Genomic DNA, 22,018 nt, shown 5'->3' with positions numbered 1-22,018 from the left:
GGGTCATAGAGCAAGCCTGTGACACAGCTAGAACCAATCCCCAGACCATCCTTCCTCACTCCTGGAGTGTCATGCACCTTCTTTATGGTGGCCCATTGTATAATTCATGGGCTACCTCTAGAATTCAGATTTTTGTCATTTCCCCAGGTGTGTCCAATCCAGGATTTACTCAGCACTCAAAAGCTGAGGGAGCCTCAACTCAACTCAACCCAACGACACAATCTGAATAGATGTCAGGAGTGGGGAATTTCCCTAGATTAACTTTGTCAAATAAAGGCTTGGTTTAAAGGAAGGAGTTAAAAGCAAATAGAAGGGGGAATTAATCAAACCAGCTACAAATAATCAGGGTTTATGAAGTTATAAAGAGGGAGGTAAACCAGCCAGGAAACTAGCAACAGGAGACAAGTGTCAGAAGTGATTTCAAAGCCTATTCTGGGCTCGGCTTACCCATCACAGGTATATGACTAAAGACTACAGGTGTTATTCTTCATATTTGCACAGCAGGCCCATTATGTAATGACTTTTTACAGGATTTCTGAGCTAAGTGGGATTTGATTTTGATTTTTAATTGCTTTAAAAAGATGTAATGGGTCTGTCATAGAAAGCCAGTTTGGGTTAGGAAAAAAAACCCCTTGATTTAAAAACAACAACAACAACAACAAAACCCTAGTTTATAATCTGGGCCTGGTAGACTCCTGGCATGTTTTGAAACTTTCAGACAAAAAATGTAAATGAGTGAATATTGAAACAGGTGTTGAGAGCTGCCAAGCAGTAGCTATTTCTGAAGTCCTTTTATAACATATCTTTGCTAGACTGCCTAATAGCACAGAACTGGTCTGTTAACGTACTTTTAATCTTGTATATGATCCCTTTAGTTGATGAGAGTGGACCATTTGTCAGGGGATTAGTGAAACTTGGAGAACAGCAGTGCCCAAGATCTAATCCTGACTCTGACCCCAACTTCTTTCCTGACCTTGCGTAACCCACAAACATTTTGCCTCAGTTTCTCCATTTTACAGACAGGGATAATAAAAATTGGGTCCCAGTTCTACAAACCTACCCTTTATGAATGTGTTTACAGGATCAGGGCATAAACTATCTTGTGAGCAGATCACAAGGATTAATTACTGAGTGTTTGAACTGCAGTCTGTGAATCAGCAGTACATAAAAATCTATTTCTGGTTCCCCCAAATAATGGGGAATTGTGTGTGTGTGTAATATAAATTTAACAGAAGAGACATACTTGATTCCTAGAGGTCTCCCTTGAAGCCAGGAAATTCTAAGTTAACACTCATAACCTAATCTTCTCTATCTTCCTTTGGCCTCTCATCCCAGTGAGCTGTAGCCATTTCTTGGCTTTGATGGGTTAAAGACAAACCCTGAACCACTCTCTGTTATGGATCTAATACAGGGCCTGATACTGCTTCCCTTACTCACTTAAGTAGTCTCACTGTTTTCAAATGAGACTGCTCCTTTGAGTAAAGGTTTGCAGAAGCAGCTCTGTAACTATCATTGTAGTAGCTATATATGTGAGACTTTCTTCCAGCTCTGAGGTGATGCTGATTCTTTTTTCCCCCCCCTCCCTACAGAAAGTCTCTCAGCAGGAATTCAGTGAGGTCTAAAATGTCTGTGAAATCCTCCAAAATGTATCCCTCCCTGCAGAGAGGGGCTGTCATCTGGGATCCAAAACCACAGCAGGTGAAGAAAATTTTTGAAGCTTTGAAGAAAGGACTTAAGTAAGGACTTTTCAAGTATTAATTTGTTGGAATTTGACTTCTTTAGTGTCTTTGTTACTGCCAAAACTTTGTTCCTTATACTCCTAGCTCTGGGGTAGGCAACCTATGGCACGTGTGATTTTCAGTGGCACTCACACTGCCCGAGTCATGGCCACTGGTCCAGGGGGCTCTGCATTTTAATTTAATTTAAAATGAAGCTTCTTAAACATTTTAAAAACCTTATTTACTTTACATACAATAGTTTAGTTATATATTATAGACTTATAGAAAGAGACCGTCTAAAAATATTCAAATGTATTACTGGCATGCAAAACCTTAAATTAGAGTGAATAAATGAAGACTCGGCACATCACTTCTGAAAGGTTGCCAACCCCTGCTCTAGCTTAATGGTCCAATACAGCAACCCTTGTAATCAATGGCAAAGCTCCTATTGTCTTCATTAGATACAGAATTGGGCCCTTAGTAAACACACTACCTAGTGGCAAACACATTTTTTGGGACCAAATCCTCCCTCATGCCAAGGATTTTATCCTGCTTCTATTAATGGTAATAGTTAAACTCCGTGATATCCATGGGTCTAGCATGGAGCTTTAGGAACTTCATTAGGTACCTAGCCATCACTGAGTAGACAAAGAGTAAATGGAATCATCTTAACCTTTGTGTGGCTTTATAATTCCTCTCAGTGCTTCTAATCTGTGGGAACCATGCTGGCATGCAGCTCCTTCAAATACAACATTGGCATCTCCAGGATTTTAATACCATGGGATTTTAAGCTAAGAACATAATGAAAAAAGTACTGAAATTATTTACCATAAATGTAAACACCTCAACTACTTAATTGTGTCTCACATAGTTAAAACACACTTGGTTTCCCTCAAGGACTGTAATGTCTTAGACTTTTAAAAAGTTACACCAGTGTCTAGTTAATGGAATTAAATTAACAATAAAAATTCTAAACCTAAAAAAAAATTGATTTGACTCCAATATTTTATTAGGGCTTGGGGACACTAAACTGTCAGATGGATTAGAGTTATGGTCCCAATTCTGTGAAGAACATCACACAGTCAGACTCCTGAGCAAGCTCCTTGCAGAACTGAGTAACTAATTAAAGCTGTCTGCAGAAAACAGCTGCATCTAATAATTTAAAGGCCAAATTTTAAGCAGATTCAAACTAAATCCATTTGTTCTTGCTGGAATGTTTTTTTGTTTTTAGATAGTAACAGCAACTAGCCCTTAAGTCTAATGACCCTTCTGGGTGCCTCCCCACCAACTGAGCATCTTAAAATGCTGCAAAAACCTAAAATGACTTTAATTAAAAAAAAAAAACAACAACCTCTGACTACCACTGCATTGAGCTGTTATCAGCAAGTGTGGAGAGCAGAAAATTGAATGCTGGAGTCACTTTTTGTGTATTAACAGGAATGTGTTCATAATAGTAAGACAATAAAATACACCAACAGAGTAATTTTGGAAAAGTGCAGGCTGCTTAATATAAACACATCAAGCTGTTCAGGTTCTGTGTCTTGTAAAGCAGCATTTTCCAGAAGGTGATTGTCTACAGCTCTTTAAATACAAAAGGGGAAAATAGACTTACTCAAGTCTGTTCTGAATTAAAATGAAGTTGGAAGAGGATCAGCTTAGGAGGAGTTTTGTCTTCTGGGAGCTGCCATGGGGCTCATTGAAGTCAAGTGCTCAGCAGTTATTGGCACTTTGCAGGGTAAGGCCCCTGCTTCTTAATTGGGGTGGAAAAGCAACGGTAGTATCAGGAAGTAGCCAATGGCTGCTCTAGGGGACAGCAAAGGTAGCATTCAGTCCCTAGCTGCTCAGATAAACAAAGGGAATGTTTAAGAGGTGCTGACTGAGTGCTGACTGCTCCCATTAACTTTGGCTGGAGCGGCAGATGCTTAGCACCGCTGAAAATCAAGCCCAGAGGACTGAAGTGTTCAGTGTTTCAACCCTTTGACCTTGTGAGCTACAGCTGGCTAATGAGCTGCTCAGGTCTCAGTCAGCTCTGCAGCTCCTCCCTCCCCAAATGGCAGCTTCTGCTCCAGCCCCAAGGATAACAAGGAGCACGGAGCTCCAGAACGCCACCCTCCCTACCCCCGTGCTCTGCTGGGAAGCTAAGCAGGAAGCTAGCAGCATGGCCCAAAGCCACCTTCCCCTTCTGAGGAGACAAAGAGGCTGGGAGACACCTCCCTCTCCCACTTCTTATTTCCCCACTGTGGGTGGCCAAGCAAAGGGGAGGTGGCAGGAGAGAGTGAGACATGGGAGCAGGCCCAGGCATGAGGGCTCCTCTGAAGGGATTGTGGCTCATGCAGGTAAAGGGTTGTCCTGAGGGGAAGAAGGTCGATGCAGGGAGGCTCCTGTTGGGAGGGCAGGGGCACACAGACGTACAGTGTGGGTGTAAGGAGGCGTACTATTTTGTTTCCTATGTACAGCACTATTCAGCATTAGGAGCCTCCTGGGCCCCTGTTCCTCCTTTGAATGCCTCAGGGCAGCCTGTCCAAGATGGTGGCTGTCGCAGTGAGTTGCATGCTGTGCCCATTCACTTGCACTTTTGCTGTTTCTTGTTTCCTCTTAGTCTAAAACAAATCCCTCAGAACGATAAGGCTCTGGCTGTGTTCTCGGTGTGGGGGAAACAGAACATGAAGCTCTTGGAGCTGGGAGGGCACGTGAGGGGATGAGAGGTAGCAAGAAGGAGGGCAGCAGCTTCTAACCCACATGAAGCCCATCTTCTTTTCCAGCTGCTATGGCTCCCCTTCCCATTTCCAACTGTTCCTTCAGCTGCACCAGCTCAGCCCTTCCCAACCTCTGGCTACTTTTGAGGTGGGGGCGCAGAGAATCTCTCTTCTCTCCCTCCCCCTGGCCCTCTTAAACCTGTTCCTGGGAGTATCCTACTGCACATGCTAGAAGAAAATATCACTTTGGGTTTTTTCCTCTCCAGTGAATACCTGCAAGTGCATCAGGCTGAGTTGGATTATCTGTCTGCTCGACACAAAGATACAAAAAGGAACTCCAGACTGGTAAGATGCTTCTCCGTATTAATCGCTTAGATGGTTTAAAGAGAGCAGAGTTTTAAAAATGACTGGCTCTTGCCTTTGGGACTCAAAGGGGCTTTCCATTTGTTAATGCTGAAAGTGAGAGGCTAGTATTATACCTATTTGCTAAATTCACCAAGTAAGTCAAGGCTAGATGTGGGGAAAGAACCCAGGAGTCCTAACTCTCAGTATCCTGCTGTGTTCCCTGGATTGCACTCCTTCCCTTTTGGGACGGTAGCTAACTGCTGATTATTATGTGGCAAGTAATATACGTGCCCGTCTGTGTCTAGAAACTGAGGAGAAATAAAGATTAGGCAAAACTGGTGAAACATTGATTAATAGGTCCTAGCAACTCTGATTCTGCAACAGACAAAAATCCCAACAAAACCTTTGCTATTTGTAGTGCTAAGCTGTACAAAGCACCTCAGACTCTGTATTGGGACTGTCCTTGGGAACACAAAGTAACCTTCCAAGGCTGGATAAAGGATTCAAAAACCTCCCACCCACCTCGACCAATTTTCAAATCCTTACTATTTCTGAAAAATCATACTTTTGTGTGCCCTCAGTTTGGGCACCCAAAAATCAAGACACTGAAACTAAGAGGGTACTTTTGAAAATGTTGGCCTTGCTGTCTGCCCATTGTATTGCACAATGCTGCTTACAAACGTTGTAACTCTCTAAACAAAGACTCGGTGCAGCGTGGGCAGTTGTTCTGGCAGCAGATGTGGAAATGTCTTTAATATGTGCAAATGAATTCACAGGCAACTTGTCATATTTGTCTTTCAGGCTTTCTATTATGATCTGGATAAGGTAAGTACTCATTCTTTTGGAGGGGTAGGGACAGGACAGGTCACAGAAAGCAATGAACAGTGAAGTGCAAGTACTGATACTATATGCTCACTGAATAATTTAATGCCGTATTATGTGAATGTTTGTTTAAATAGCTTTTAATCCTTCTTTTCCTTTCTAAAGCAAATTCGCTCTGTTGAAAGGTATATCAGAAAACTGGAATTTCATATAAGCAAGGTAAGGGCTATTTATATTCTGTGTATGGGAAATTTACACTGCTGTATAAAAATTTTGATTAGAAAATACTTTCATGATAGCTTGTTTGTGCATAACATTGGGACTTCTGAAAGATGTAACTGCTTCCATTAGAAATGGAGGGTGTGTATAGGTGTGTGGGTTGTGTGGTGTTTTTTGTTGAATGGCTCTATTCAGACTGAATCCTGGGCATAGCCCAGCCTCAGCCTGCAGAACCAGTTTCTATGTCCTACCAGCTTACTCACAAGAAAGGTGCTGTTGGGAGGAGTTGCAAAGGGTGGTTGTTTTTTGTTTTGTTTGTTTTTGCTTCCTGGAAGCCTAGGTGGTGGCACTTAATGGATTCTACCAATCTCCTGTCTGATTTGAAGGGCTCAAAAATATCTTACATACATGGAGCTGTGTGTGTTTTCAACCCAGAATTCAGTGACTGCCCCCTATTTCCTTAGTCCACCCCCGAATTGAACCATGTCTCCTTTCACCCTCCATGCCTCATGGCTTAATAACAGTAGAATGAACCTGTTTTAAACCAGGCATATCCAGAGTCATGCCCTCACTAAATACACACTTGAGAGCCATGATGTACCCTACATACCCATTTAGGGTCATTTTACCATGACTTGTATGTAGGTAAGGGATTGGTTAGCCTGAGTAAGCAGAAGCCTTTCTCTGGGTTAGCACTGAAGCATCTGTGCCATAGGTCTCCCTATATAGTCACTTTGAGATTAAACAAATAGAGCAGCCCCATCTTTATCCATCTCAACATGCTCCTGTTGACTTTGTGAGTTGCCTCCTCAGTGTAGACTTGGAGATGGGAAGGGTGGCCCAGTGGTTAGGGCACTAGTCTAGGACCGGGACTAATTCCCTCTAATTCCCTCTTCTGCCACTAACTTCTTGTGTGACCTTAAGCAAGTTACTTAGCCTTGCTGTACCTCAGTTTACCATTGGTAAAATGGAGATAATAGCACTGCCCTGTCTCATAGGTATGTTGTGAGGAGAAGTGCATTAAAGATTTCAGGGCCCTCAGATACAAGGTTCCCATTACCACACTAAGTACCTTGGAGAGCTGGATAGAATTCTAGGGCTACTTGTTCTGTCTTGTATCTGTGATGGTGGTTTCCAAAGCCTGGTGCCCTACCTCTTTTGAAGTAGCGCTGGGAGAAACATGGCTCTCTGCTCAGATTTTGGAGTCCGTGGTAGACTAAACAATGTGAGGTAGGGAAGCCTGTGTAGCCAAAACAGCAGAAAAACAATACCCCCCAAGAAATTATTTACCCATAACTTAGAAATGATCAACAGAAGGTTATCTGCAGAACAACTAATTAGAGGCTTTCAGGCTCTGGGGTGGGTTAGTACTTTTTGTTGGTGCTGGCTGGAAATGAACTTTTATTTAAGCGTTTGGCCTTAAACCTGGGACAGACTGTTAACAGTGACATGTTTCAAGGTTATGTAGGACCCTCTCATTAGCATGCTTTCTTGTACTGTACAAAACCTCAAAAAAATCTTTAGCTGGTGGGATTAATCCTTTACCCACTCTTCCCTCCATCTGAAATCTTGGAGCCACTTTGTTGAAAAGGCTTCTTATGAGAGTAGGGGGTATGAGTCAGTGCTAGAACGATGGGATCTGCTCTCTTACAAGGGGAAATGTCAAACAAAAATTCCTCGTGTTAATGTTACTTCCCTCAACTCACTAAAATTGGAAACTGACCCCAGAGTGGTGTAAAACAGAGTCCTTTTTTTTTTCTTCTTCTTTTTTCCCTATTAAAGGTAGAAGAACTATATGAAACTTACTGCATCCAGTGCAGGCTGCGAGATGGGGCCTCTAATATGAAACATGCCTTCTCCTTGACTCCCTCCACCAAAGCCTCCAGAGAGAGCCTGGTAGAACTTTATAAGAACCTCCAAGAATGCACAGAGGTAGGAGAACTCCTCAAGCATCTGACAAATAACTGACTCTTCTGTCTAAAGTCAAAGCAGTGGATACTGTACCAAAACATGTTGTTCTGAACTGTTGGCTCTCTGGTGGCCTGGGCTTAGAACATAACATGTAAAATTAGATGAAGATGCATAACAGCAGCTACAACTCACATCTTCCTCTATAAAAGTATTTTGCTGTCTAACTTTCCACCTTAATATGCAGTGAAATGCACAGGGTAATGAGGTTTGTTTGCTTGTAACCAAATGTGTTCATGAAGGGTGCATAGAAAGTCCCTTGAATTTGATCTGTAACATTAGGACTGAATCTAGCTTACATAGGAAGTTATTTGGGGGGGCGGGGTGTCATAGATTCATAGACTTTAAGGTTGGAAGGGACCATTATGATCGTCTAGTCCAACGTCCTGCACAGTGCAGGCCACAGAATCTCACCCAGTCACTCCTGTAACAAACCCCTATCCTATGTCTGAGCCATTGAAGTCCTCAGATCATGGCTTAAAGACTTCAAGGTGCAGAGAATCCTCCAGCAAGTGACCCATGCCCCATGCTACAGAGGAAGGCAAGAAAAACCCAGGGCTTCTGCCAATCTGCCCTGGAGGAAAATTCCTTCCCTACCCCAAATATGGCGATCAGCTAAACCCTTTCCATTGACTTCCAATGGGAGCCATAGTTAATAACTTACTGTGTGAGTAAGTCAGGGTAGGTCTACACTTCAAGCAGGAGGTGTAAATTTCAGCTTGAGGAGACGTACCCACATTAGCTCTGATGGCACCAGCCTGCTCAAAATAGCCCCTCCCACTGCTTGTGCTGTTACAGCTATGCTACCTGTCTAAGTATGTGCCTCGAGTCTTGGACAAAATTGTTGTTTGGCTGGTTAGCCCATCTTTCTATTTGTACTGCTGCTGTGGCTAGGGTCTATCTCTTTTTCAAGTGCACTAGCTCCATCAGAACTAGTGCTAATATGTCTCCTCAAGCTGGAATTTACACCTCCAGCTCAAAGTGTAGTTCTGCCCTAAATGGGGAAGACTGTGTGAAGCATATTACTTAAACAACCTTGCTCCTCTACAGAGCTGGGATATAACGTCCCATCCTGAAAGTAGCATTTAAAAAAAAAATCTGCCTCAGTATGCAGAAGTGTTAATGGTGTGTAAAATGTATGTTCTTTTGCTAACCGCTCTAACCTGGTCTGTGATGTGTTTGTCTTCAAGAATGGAGACAAAATGGCTGCCACTTTCTCATAGTACCATTTACTCCACTCTTCGGTCAATGTAATTGCTCTGTCTTTCTCTTCCAGGATATGTGTCTGATTGAAGGGGCACTGGAGGTGCACTTGGGAGAATTTCACTTGAAAATGAAAGGTAACCCTTGTACTATTCTACAGCGTTCATCACTTGAGCCAGAAGCTCTTCAGCTTGGCTGTATAAAGGACTGATCCAAAGCTCATTGAAGTCTGGGAGCTGGGCTTTGGATTGGGACCTAAACTGACTCTTAATGAACCTCATTTCCCCCCCCCCCCCCCATTCATGTGAAACAAATTTGTCCCTGCTCTGCAGCATTCTTTTATATGTGACTGTTGAAGCAGGACTTTCCTCTTCCCCACCCCTATGCAAAGTTTGCAATATTAAATAAGACAAATGCTAACAACTCCTCCACATGAATTTTGCTGTATGGGGACATTAATCAGAGTGTCACCTGGGTATTTAATGCAAGTTGAGATTTGTTAATAGATATTTTGAAACTCTCTCAAACTACAAACATTAGAAGGGGTTTTCCTTCTCTTTTCAGGGTTGGTGGGCTACGCACGTCTCTGCCCAGGGGACCAGTATGAGGTGCAGTACACAGCAATCCATTTTCTCTTACAACTTTCAATTATGGGCTTGCACCTGTAACGTGCAGGTGGGGAGTGTGGGGATGTGTAGGCTGAGCAGGAGAGAGAATGCAGGGAAACCAGAAGCTATATGGGTGTTGCATAGCTACCAAGTTATTCCTGCCTCAGTGTGAAGCTGAAGGACTTGGCTAAGTGCCTTGATAGAGAGCAGTGTCCAGGTACCTGGGAGACCTAAGTCTTCCAGAAGAGCTCCTTTGGGGACCTGGCTGGAGTCTAAAACCACCCTGAAAGAGGGTAGTAGCAATACTGCTGCCTATCCATAGGGTAGATCCCAATTGGAACAACTGCCCTGAAGGGCACAGGACTGCATAACTGTGTGTACAAAGCCTATGGCTTTCATCCCAGTAGTTTCAATTCTAACCCACTTTTTTCTTCCTGCCACTAACAGAACTCCAAATCACTTTAAAATCTGTCCTGCTCTGATGCCGGACATTACACGACAGTAACTCACTCTCTGCATTACAACAACACGTACGCTTTGGTATCTGACTCCACCCAAGTTCTTCCCGGACAGGTGGGGTACAGAACTACTTGGCAACTCCACCCCTGCTTCTTAAAAAGCATAGCAATCAAAGGAACAAGCCCAAGCTCTGCAGTATGGGGAGGGAGGGATGGTGCTATCTTGGGATTTGCTGATTCTAGCCGCCTCTTCCCTATGTGGCTTCTAGGTGTTTGTGCGACTGGGACGCCAGAAGTGGAAGCTGAAGGGCAAGATTGAGACGGATGACAGCCAAACATGGGATGAGGAAGAGAAGGTTTTTATACCCAACCTCCATGAAAAGTTTGAAATAAAGGTAGCTGTCTGCAGTGGCTGGATTGGAGCCATTGGTTAGCAAGTAGCTTGCCTTCCCACCCGGCTCTCTGCCTAGCACGCTTTTAAAAAACAACATGAATTTTCACAGCTCCATAGAAACAGCAATTAATCAATGTTCTGCTTGCTGAGCTGGCCTCTGATCTCTGCTTCTGCTTTCTTTCCCAGGACTCTTGTAATGGCAACTGGGTTAATACTTCTGCTTTTCCATATATTAGAATGACCCCTTTTTAAGATCTGCATCCAAGGTTTGGTGGTGGTTAGGGGTCCACGGCTTGGATGGAGTAATTATATTGCATGCAAGATTTGGGGGATTTTCTTACACACTTTTTAGAGCAGGGTAACTCTATGTATGTATACTTTGGGTGTATATATAAGCCAAACTTTCCCCTTCCTGGGGTTTCCCTGCATGACCTCTTCTGTCTCAGGCCCTAATTTCCTCTGCCCCAGAAGTACTCTAAAGCCATGTATATCCTATTGGAGCTAATGAGATCCACCTGCCAGTGTGAGTCAGGCATAATTATTCAGTATCTTTGGACAGGATTCTGCCACTTGGCATTAGAGTGGCTCATTGGAGGACTCCCTGCTATACCATACAGATGCATGGTAGGCACTTTATTCTTTCACTTAGGTAAAAGTTGGATCCTCCTGTTACTGTTACTATTACTATTACTACTGCCGCTTCCACCTGTTTTACATTACATCCTGACCTGGCAGCTGCTGGTTAGGAGCAAACGCCTGTTGTGATCTGGACTCCTCTGAAGGCCAGATCCTGCAGTCATGACTCCCATCAACTTAGATGGGAGCGGAGACTAAAATAGACTGCAGGGTTGGGCTGGACCTTCACTACACGAGTGAAACACATTGTTTTGTAGTGCCAACATAGGGCTTTCAATGCCTGGAAACCATACAAAATAGCTATTGCAACACCCCATCCCTTCTGGCAGCATGTGAGTTACATAGGAAAGAATTCCTGACTTCTAGCCAGTAGAGCTTTTAGAAATGTTCTTAAAATGTTTTTTCCCCGCTGCACAATAAGAATCCGGAGAGAAGCTAATTCAGATGCACGTTTTCTCATAATATTTGCAAAAACATGAATGGCTCTGTATGCCAGTGAAAATGACTCACCTCAAAGTTCAAAAGAGAGGTTGTATGACATGGGTTTCATGCCAGTTTATTAAACCTGACTGACTCTAGTTTCTTTGCTTTCCCTCTCCACACAAGTGTGAATTGGGTGAAATTTTCAAGTGCCAGATTCCCACCTCCAAAAGTGACTTAAGCTCCTAATTACCATTAACTCTCAAATGAGATGTATGTGCTTCTGAAAACTTTACCTGCTAAATCTGTCCCTGATCCTAAATATGACAGACCCCTTGATGTACAAAAGTAGTAATATGCCTTTGTCCTGCTGCATCTTGGTTGTGGGTTTTCCAGCCCCACTTCCCAGAACTGCAGACAGACTTGAGAACTGGGAAGCTGTTTCTCTGCCATTGCTGGACTCAGCTGTGCCTGAAGAAGCTGTGGGACAGACTGCAAAGCGTGTGTAATGGGCTACAACTGGGATGAGCTACTGACCAATGAAGGGTGTGCTGCTTGTAAACCATGAGAGGAGGGATGCTGAAGACCTGTCGGCTTTGATTCTGAGTGGCAGCTGAGCTCAGCTTGGCCCAAAAGGGAGTGGTAGACCAGGGCTGTGTCCACATTCTGGAGGTTGTTGGGGACTGGAACAACCTTACATGGGTAGGGAGCTGGACTAGAATATCAGCGGTGGCCAACCTGAGCCTGAGAAGGAGCCAGAATTTACCAATGTACACTGCCAAAGAGCCACAGTAATATGTCAGCAGTCCCCTATCAGCTTCCCCGCTCCCAGTGCCTCCCACCCACTGGCAGTCCTGCTGATCAGCACCTCCCCTTCCCTTCCCTCCCCGCACCTCCCGATCAGGGTCTGGGGGGAAGGTGGGAGGACTCAGGGCACGGCAGGCTGAGGGGCGGGGGCAGGAAGGGGTGGAGTGGGGGTAGGGCGTGTGGCAGAGCCAGGGGTTGAGCAGTGGGCCCCCCCTGGCACATTGGAAAGTTGGCGCCTTTAGCTCCAGCCCCGGAGTCGGTGCCTATACAAGGAGCCACGTATTAACTTTTGAAGAGCCGCATGTGGCTCTGGGGCCACAGGTTAGCCACCCCTGGATTAGATAATCTCTAGGGTCTCTACCCTAGATGATTTTTGGGTCAAATCCAGGGATGGGTGAGGCTTGCTGTAAAATATATATCTTGCAGCAAAATGGGCTCCAGGGTTCCAGGTTGTTTGTCTGATAGTTACTTGAATATACACTAAAACTAGAATTTGCAGGGTGCCTAAGTTTAGGCTCCTAAATAAGTGGGATGACTTTCACTCTCAGAAGTGCTAAACACTCCTAGCCCCCATTGGTGTGAAGGGAGCAGCGTATGGCTCAGCATCTATGGAAAATCAGCCCGTTACTATTTAGGGGCCTAAACGTAAGCACCCAGGCTTGAAAAACTTGGCCTATGGCCTCAGAGCTGATCCTAGGCTGCCATGTTCATTGTGTACACAAACTGGCCAGTTCCTCAATATGGGTGGTAGAGAATCTGTGTCTCATGGGCATGATGAACTGGACTCAGCCATATCCCGTGAGTCCAGCCTCTCTAAACTCCTCAGCTATCCTTCATGTGTGTCCGGTATCTGGCAAAATGAAAATGGGTTTGTGCCTCTGTAGGTCACAGAGCTGCGGGGACTGACCACGATTCTAGTTGGTATGGTAACGTGTGACAGCATCGACTTCTTTACAACCAGGCCTCAGGCGATCATTGTGGATATAACTGAGCTAGGCACCATCAAGCTACAGCTGGAGGTCGTCTGGAAGTGAGTACAACTCCAAATGCTGAACATGGGAGTGGGGGGAGAGGACTGTTAACAGGGCCTTAGTGCTTGTGATGGGTGCCACTTTAACAGCACTCAACACTACAGTCCTCTTTCTGTTCACACCACAGGTGCAGCCTAGGTAGCAGCAGCACAAGCCTTCCCACAGCACCCCCCGCCAATGTGCCTGAACCCTGATCTGGAGGGACCAATCCCAGGGAGGAGAGGATAGCCCCTCTCTCCATGGCCCTTCAGTTCTTTGCTCTGTGTTGAGGCTGCCAACAACGGAGCCAGCTGTGTCTGGCTTTTATTTAGGTTTCTGCTTTGTCCAGAATCAGTGTTCAGTTTGTGGTGTAGGCACATCTCTGAAATGCAAAGAATGGACTTAAAGAAGATGAAATGAAGCTGAAAACAGCAGCTCTTAGACACCACCATACGAATATGGTTGAGGTTTAGAGAAATCACTACAGTTACAGGGGCCAAGCCCTCCTTTAAAAATGAGGTTTCCTCAAAGGTTTGGCTGCTGTCACACTTGACTTTTTGACATGGTGATCACAGTTGCTTGTGCACAGTTATGAAACATTATTATGATCCCAGTGTGATTGCTTCTATGGTGCATCGCACACACCCAGCCCCCAAAGAGTTAGGTGCTACCTGTGATTTGATGCATTGTTTTACATTTTTAGATTTGTAAAGTTTTCTAGTAAATTACCACTACTATTAAAGGAAAAATTTCATTTTATGGGTGCTGCATTGAGAGATTTCCTGAATCTTTTCTGCCAGGTACACCTCAAAATCCTCACTCCAGAAATCTTAATTTGCATCTTGAGCCCCTCCATAATTTACCATCCATGTGAAGGCTTTATCCTGGGCTCTCTAATGCAGGTGTAAATGCCCGGAAGACAGGTGCTGCATTGGTATTCTCATATGTGGTTGGGGCTGGTCTATATAAGATGTGGCCACATGCTGGTCCTGCCTCTCTGACTGTAGGATGGCTCTTTAACAGCTGTTCTCTCCTGATGTCAATTGCTGGCATATTTCAGTTGTTGAAGCCCTTCTGCTGAAGAGAGGGCACAGACTGTTTTTGTGGCCATGGTCCGAATTAAATGATTACTCCCTTTTTAAATAGCTGTGAGCTGCCCTCCGGATAGGGCTGAGGGGGTTGGAAAAAGACTTTGTCACTAATCTGCTATGGATTTTTCACTAGTGCAGGTGCACACCGTAACTCATCTAAACTTGAAATGGAAAACCATCTAAAACTGGCGCCCCCTGCCAATATGAGAAGGAAATGGCTTGCAAAGCAAGCTAAGAAACAGACCGAGTCAGCATTTAACAGAATGTGGCAGAGCTTCAATTTTCTTGAGAAGCAGAGGCAACCACTGTCCTCCTGTGGATCGACAGTTTGGTGTCTGTAATGAATCCAAACTACTCATTCGGGAAGGCAGCTGTGTGTGTGAGAGAGTCAGTGTCATAATGCATTTCATATTTCCAGGGTTGCAGTATATTGCAAACTCTCTTATTTTATACTTGCAAAGTGCCGGGTGCCCCTCTGGTACAGCAGAATGCTAACTTACTCTCCACTACCTCAAACCCAGCTATGTTTGTGAAGTACCCAGCCAATCAATGAGAGCAGCACCTTTACTGCTGGCTGTTTTCAGCTCCATCATCAGGGCTGGAAAAGGGTCTTGGAATATATTTGGTAACAACTAGAACTAACATGCAAAGTTCAGATCTGAAGGACTTGGGGATTTAGGCCCCTCTTCAGGAATGGGGAACAACCTGACTAATCCTCTATTTCTAAGAGTATTTGGAAAACTAGCTTGGCTTCTGCTTTGGTGCTGTCTTTGGCTATCAACAGGTGAAATACTGTAAAGAGCCTTCCCATGAGTCTTCCAACCCCAATGTAGCTAAGTAGCTGAACTTTCAGGTTGCTGTCTGGAACATATGACATTCATGGAGTATCCTACACTGTTTTCCAATGCCTTTTTGTGAGTAAATGGTTTGTCACACATCCTGCCATTTTCTTCCACACCTGTTTAGCTCAGTTTTGTAGTGCAACAAAATATCAGTGTGGTCAAAAGCATCTGAAGTTTTGTTTTCAAACACTTGAAGTAAATGAAAACACACTTATGTAGCAGAGCTCAATGCTTGCACCTGTTGTTTATCATACCCTTTTTTTTTTCCTTCTCCCCAGAGCTAGTGTTGGGCACCAGTGTATATTATTTTTGATTGTGTTTTGTTTTGGTTTTTTTGTTGCAGCTGCTCTGAGGTTTGCGAGGGCCCTAAAAACATTTCTTCTTTGGAAGCTTGAGCTAGTACATGGCTTGACAGCAAAGCATCGTTCCACAAGCATTGACCACTGTGGTTCTGATTGGTGATCTCTGCATGATCTGTCTTACCCTGGGATGCTAGAACAATTTTTATAGTGGGGGTGCTGATGATGGAAACCCTGGTTTCCATGTATTTGGTGTTTATTACTTCAAGCTAGAGGGGCACCCCCAGCACCCTTATTGCCGCATCACTAGCAAAAGTCCCTAGCATGGTTATAGCAGCAAAACTGTTCTTTTGCCAGGAATACAGAATACTGGTATAGCGTGTGGATTTACATGCATGCCATTTGCAGTTGTAAGCAAAGGCCATCGGGTTAGAATTGGCCAAAATTTTTAATGTGATGTGACTTTTTAATGCTAAAAATGTCTTTCCATTTTGACCCAAAAAAAAGTCGTGTGTGATGATTTTTTCAGGTTTTTGCTCAAATGCTAAACCTATTTAGTTTTTAGCAACCACAAACTAATTTGGGAGTGGAGGGGCAGCAGCATGGTATTTTCAGGCTTTCAACAAAAACGGAAACTTTTTGAAGAAAACAACACAACCACCACTCACAAATTTCTTTGCAAGAACAAACCCATCCCTACATGCTCTACTTCTGCCTTAAAATGAGCATGAAGATTGCGTTGGAAAAAGTGATCTGAAGCCCTGAGTGCAGTGTTGGAGGTGCTTCCGCTATATTGAATGAATCTTTAAACCATCTCTTGCCATAGTATCTCTGTTGAAATCTGGGGAGCACTGTACTGCGTGTACCTCCACAGAGCTGAACCTGGAAGACCTCTCTTCCTATCTAATTTTCCCTCTCACCCACAAGGGCAAATGACTGCCAAGGATGAACACTGTTGCTTTGCTTTTAATCCTGCTAGTGCCGTTTCTATAATTGTGTGCGCATAAATTCCTGCGCCTCTGGGGGAAGGGAGGGTGGTAACGCACCTTCTTGGGCAGAGATTTTGTTAGTCCCTCAACCTTGTGGACTATTTAAAAACTCCAGTCAGAGGTGCCATTTGCCTAGTGATCTCCCTGGCACACTGTTGTTTCTCTTGGCACTTAGCAGCAACTGCAATGTGCGAATGACATACTAATACTATTCTACACCCAAACCCACTCAATTCTGAGGAAGGCCAGGTCTACAGTGAGAATGCTTGGCTAACAGAGCTATACCAGTATTCTGTATTCCTGGCAAAAGAACAGTTTTGCTGCTATAACCATGTTTATGCTAGGGGCTTTTGCTAGCCTAGCTACATTGATCAGGGATCATGCCCCTGATTGATGTAGCTATGCTGGCAGAAGTTGGTAGCATAGACTGAAAGTCTTGGGCCAGGTCTATCTCTACTTACTTCAGACTGTATGGAGCCTTTGAGCATCAAATAAACCAACATATAGGAGACATGAACACAAGTGAAGTGACTTGATTTCAAAAACTCAAATGATTCCCTGGTAATCAGTGGTGCAAGCAGAAATCATTTCTTGCTGGCACGCTGCACTATGGTGACCAGACAGCAAGTGTGAAAAATCAGGACGGGGGTGAGGGGGTAATAGGAGCTTATATAAGAAAAAGACCCAAAAATCGGAACTGTCCCTATAAAATCGGGACATCTGGTCACCCTACGCTGCACTCATGGGAGGGATACGAAGGCGAGGCACATGACCTCCCTACATGACTTTTCCCTGTCCCCTCCCCTTGATCCACATCCATCCCACATTAGCTGGGGGGAGCGGGGAAGCTCTATCCTGCCCCCCCCCCCCCCTCCTGTGCTGGAGACTTCTGCTGTTCAGACTCCAGGCAGGAGGACTCAGGAGATGTAGCTGTGTGGAAGGGCTGGGGGTGGTACAGCCGTGCCGGAGGAGCTGTCGGTGTGGGGCCACCTCGCTGTCCCCCATTCTGCTCCTCTCGCTGCTGCAGTTCCCGAGAGATCTAGGCTCTCTGGAACCACAGCAGCAAAAGGAGCAGAAGAAAATGTGGCTGCCGGGCAGCCCCACGCCGGCAGCTCCTCCCACGCGGCTGCTGTACTACCCCCAGCTCTGTCCTCAGGCATGGCTGCTGTACAGACCGCAGGCAGGACGACTCAAGAGATGTAGCTGTGTGGAAGGGAGGGACTGGGGCCAGGCTCCTCCTGTGTCTTTCGGCATACAGGTATGGCATACCGGACTGTACCACCGTACGTGCACCAGAGCTGGTAATACTTGGCAGCATTGGTCCAGCTGTAACACTTTTTTGCCTCCAAGAAACAAGAGATTTTCAACTTGGCAACTGCCCAGCTGGGAACAACGTTAATGGTGACATACATCCCCTGTGAGCTAACCCTCCCTGAGGACTCTTGATGCTTACCAGAGCATTTCTGCCATATTTCTCTAATGTGTAAGGTTTGCACAATACCTTGGTATCCCACCAAGCAGCTTCTCCAGAGCACTTGCACATGGAACTGGCCAGCTCCTATTCTCTGACAGCTTATCTGCTGAAGCTGTTCCTACAGAGGAATATTTGCACAGTGATAAAATAAGGGTGTTTCCATTTTAAAAAACAAAACCACTCAAAATAACAGCTCTTTTCAGAGCAATAGCAGCTTTCCCCCCCTAAAATGACTGACTAATCAAGTCCAGTTGTGACACCCAAACTTCCCTCCTGGGCCAGCTCCCACCCCAGTAGCTGTGGAGTGAGAGCTCTAACTGCAACTTGCTTTTTCTGGTTTTAAGCTGTGCATGCTCTCTTAGCCTAGATAGCTTTGATAAACCTCCTACTGCCTCTTTTACAGACTTCAGTTGGTTGGGGTATTTCTACACTGCAGTCAGAAGTAGTCATACCTATGCTACAAAAAGTCCTGTGGCACCTTTAAGACTAACAGAAGTATTGGAGCATAAGCTTTTGTGGGTGAGTGCCCACTTCGTTGGATGCATGTAATGGAAATTTCCAGAGGCAGGTATAAATATGCAGGCAAGAATCAGTCTAGAGATAACAAGGTTAGTTCAATCAGGGAGGATGAGGCCCTCTTCTAGCAGTTGAGGTGTGAACACTGAGGGAGGAGAAACTGCTTTTGTAGTTGGCTAGCCATTCACAGTCTTTGTTTAATCCTGAGCTGATGGTGTCAAATTTGCAATTGGAGTCTAGTCCTGAAGTTGTTTTGCTGCAGGATGGCTACCTTTAAATCTGCTATTGTGTGTCCAGGAAGGCTGAAGTGTTCTCCTACAGGTTTTTGTATATCGATATTTGTATATCAATATACAAAAACCTGTAGGAGAACACTTCAACCTTCCTGGACACACAATAGCAGATTTAAAGGTAGCCATCCTGCAGCAAAACAACTTCAGGACCAGACTCCAAAGAGAAACTGCTGAACTTCAGTTCATTTGCAAATTTGACACCATCAGATCAGGATTAAACAAAGACTGTGAATGGCTAGCCAACTACAAAAGCAATTTCTCCTCTCTTGGTGTTCACACCTCAACTGCTAGAAGAGGGCCTCATCCTCCCTGATTGAACTAACCTTGTTATCTCTAGACTGATTCTTGCCTGCATATTTATACTTGCCTCTGGAAATTTCCATTACATGCATCCAACGAAGTGGGCATTCACCCACAAAAGCTTATGCTCCAATACTTCTGTTAGTCTTTAAGGTGCCCCAGGACTCTTTGTCGCTTTTTACAGATCCAGACTAACACGGCTACCCCCTCTGATACTTGATACCTATGCTAGTTTTAATCAAGCTAGCATGGCTAAACATGACAGTGAAGCTGCATCATCAAGAGCTTCATGATAGGCTGTACTAGCCCACCCGGAACTCTTGGTTGATGTTGAACTCATAGTGTTAGCCCCAGCTAGGATTTGAACCACCTCCTCTTCACTGCTACTTTTAGCCATGCGAGCTAGATTAAAGTTAGTGCAGGTACGCCTACCTGCGCTGTGCTCATACCTCTAGCTGTGGCATAGCCTCCTTTAAGAGCTTTGCTTAGGGGAGGAGGGAGGGAAGCTTGGGTGAAACTGGTGAAGCACTGGAATGGGTTACCTAGGGAGGTGGTGGAATCTCCTTCCTTAGAGGTTTTTAAGGTCAGGCTTGACAAAGCCCTGGCTGGGATGTTGTAGTTGGGGATTGGTCCTGCTTTGAGCAGGGGGTTGGACTAGATGACCTCCTGAGGTCCCTTCCATCCCTGATATTCTATGATCGGGGTGGAGAGGACGTAGATGCTCTGCTGGCTTGGGAACGGGACCTGGTCACCAGGCCAACCCAAACAGCAAAGAGAATCACAAAGGGAGGCTACATTCTCCCTCAAGGCTGCACCCCTCACTGTGGTATCATGGGACCATCTGGCCCATGATGATTCCCATAATGGCTGTAAGTTTGTTGGAGTGCACCCCCCTAGGCTGCCTCATTGTTTGAATGGAATGAACGCTGGGGGAGTGTGGGAGGAATACAACCCTGACAAAAACCTTTGGTTTGACAATACCTGCCGTTTGGTATGTTCCTAATGGCAAATGGCTGGGAAAGAGCGAATTGGACTGAACCAGGGATCAAAGACAACTCTGGACCTTGGCAAGTAGATGTAAATGTAGCACTGCTTCCCCTGCAAATGGTACTCGGACAGTTTAGTGCTGTGGCTGTTTCTGTGCGCCTCAGTACTACATGGGAACAGCAGGGCTAAGACCCAGATCCTGCTGCTCTAAAAGCTCAGGCTCCTACCACTTGAGCTAAAGAAAAAAATCTGACTTGTTTGCAATATAGGGTCTGGTCCATAGTTGAGCAGCTCTCATTCTCTCCCATGCAGCATCATGGTCTCGGTCTGTGTCTCACTCACTCACAAGAGCCATGTCATCAGTTCACCCCTGTACTTCACTGTGTTTTCTGGCTGATACCCTGAGATGTACTCCATAAGGGCATATGTCTACACTGCACATTAAACCTGGGCCTGTACGACCCAGCCTTATGGACTTGGTGTTTCCAAGCCTGTGCTTGAGAATCCACAGTGCATTGTAAAGCTGGGTTTACACTTACTGGACCTGGGTCTCTCAGCCGTGCTAATGTGTCCCTACTGCGCTATGCAGACCCTCTGACTCAGGTCTGTAGCTTGACCTGTGTCCACACTGCAGTATGACAGGGCTTGGACCCAAGTCACAGCAGGATCTGGGCTCTGACCTAACCTCCTAGCAGAGTCCTAGGACCTGAGTGCTTGCTAACCTGAGTCAGACTGATTTGTGTGTGGACGAAGGGGGGCTGGGCTGGGCTCAAACCAGAATCACAGCCGGGTCTTAATGTGCAGTGTAAACATACCCTTAATCTTTTTTTCTTTACTATAGGATTATATCAATCATCACAGGAGGAGAATGGCCTTAGCTTGGTATTATTGTATCTCTACTCTGTATTCTTTATTATTACTGCTTTGTTGCTGTATTAAAAACTAAAACTGAAAATCTTAAACAAAAGGATTCCCTAGCCCCAGCCATCCTCCTTCTAAGAACAAAATGCTGTAGATGAAAGCAATTTGCCTCTGTCAGTAAGTCCATGACGTTCTCCGGATAAAGTGCTCTTGCTGTCAGATACCCGATTTAGTTAATTTGCTGCAAAGTGAGAAAGCACAGATGGCTGCTAATCTGACTCCATGGAACTGGCCTGTTTGACAAACTCCAGCTGTGTGACACTGGTTAATTTAGCTAATTGACATGCATTAGGCCAACATCTGAGAGTGATACTTCCATGGTGGGATGACAACAGCATGTTCCAATGAGGGACACTGCTGTCTGTGCCTGAAATGTTTATATTCAGCCTTCCACCCCTGCAATAAAAGGGAAATAGAACTTGGCTTTGAATTGAGGGCAAAAGTCTCCATGTAACTAATGTGTGCCCACTATCATTTGGATCGTTTCAGAACTCCCAGGGGCTCCAGTTGAGTGCAGACACCTTAGCATTGTGGTTGGCCTTCATTTAAAATATGGCCTGTGGGATCAGAGATAATATGAATGATATGTTCCCCTCGTGCACAAAAGCACACATGAGAGGGGAACTAATTTAATTAAAAATGCCCTAGCACTATCAAGGAGGGGGGAGTCCATGAATTTACCTCTCTTTCTTCATGTTGGAGTGCATTGTGGGTGAAGGTTTACCCAGCTTTACCTTAGTGTGCTTCTCTGAGGAAAGAGGTCCCAGCACATGCATCTGTTGGAAATGGGAAGAGTAGTGACCTTCTCTGGAGCGTTGAGGACAATTGGCAAGTGCTTAGAATAAGGGTTGTTGGGCTCTTTACAGCACGGACAGCATCTTACAGGGATAGAGGTGTGGAAGCTCCCTTCCCAGCCACAATTGCATGGACCGCATCTCCTGCTGTGCACAATGACATAACATCCCTGTGGCAACTACATCAATTGTGTATAAGTGTATGTAG

The 22,018-nt window shown here is 45.0% G+C and overlaps 1 protein-coding gene across 9 annotated transcripts in view; it reads left to right on the top strand.

Annotated features, from left to right (window-relative positions):
* RIPOR3 (RIPOR family member 3) overlaps positions 1 to 22,018 on the top strand; it is a 75,740-nt gene that overhangs the window by 33,560 nt on the left and 20,162 nt on the right. For 4 of the 9 annotated variants that reach the window (XM_065565970.1, XM_005286235.4, XM_065565972.1 and 1 more), the window contains exons 3-11: positions 1,590 to 1,736; positions 4,681 to 4,759; positions 5,561 to 5,584; positions 5,747 to 5,800; positions 7,583 to 7,732; positions 9,045 to 9,108; positions 9,536 to 9,579; positions 10,307 to 10,432; positions 13,179 to 13,324. In XM_065565970.1, the coding sequence (XP_065422042.1) occupies positions 1,590 to 1,736; positions 4,681 to 4,759; positions 5,561 to 5,584; positions 5,747 to 5,800; positions 7,583 to 7,732; positions 9,045 to 9,108; positions 9,536 to 9,579; positions 10,307 to 10,432; positions 13,179 to 13,324 (834 nt within the window). Of the gene's footprint in view, positions 1 to 316; positions 457 to 1,583; positions 1,737 to 3,915; positions 4,055 to 4,480; positions 4,563 to 4,680; positions 4,760 to 5,560; positions 5,585 to 5,746; positions 5,801 to 7,582; positions 7,733 to 9,044; positions 9,109 to 9,535; positions 9,580 to 10,306; positions 10,433 to 13,178; positions 13,325 to 22,018 lie in introns of those variants that run through there. The other 5 variants (XM_065565973.1, XM_065565975.1, XM_065565977.1 and 2 more) reach the window with 5 other exon arrangements.

This window comes from Chrysemys picta, chromosome 13, assembly GCF_011386835.1.
Source record: "Chrysemys picta bellii isolate R12L10 chromosome 13, ASM1138683v2, whole genome shotgun sequence".
NCBI classification, from domain to species: Eukaryota; Metazoa; Chordata; order Testudines; family Emydidae; genus Chrysemys; species Chrysemys picta.
This window is presented reverse-complemented; position numbering and strand designations above follow the sequence as displayed.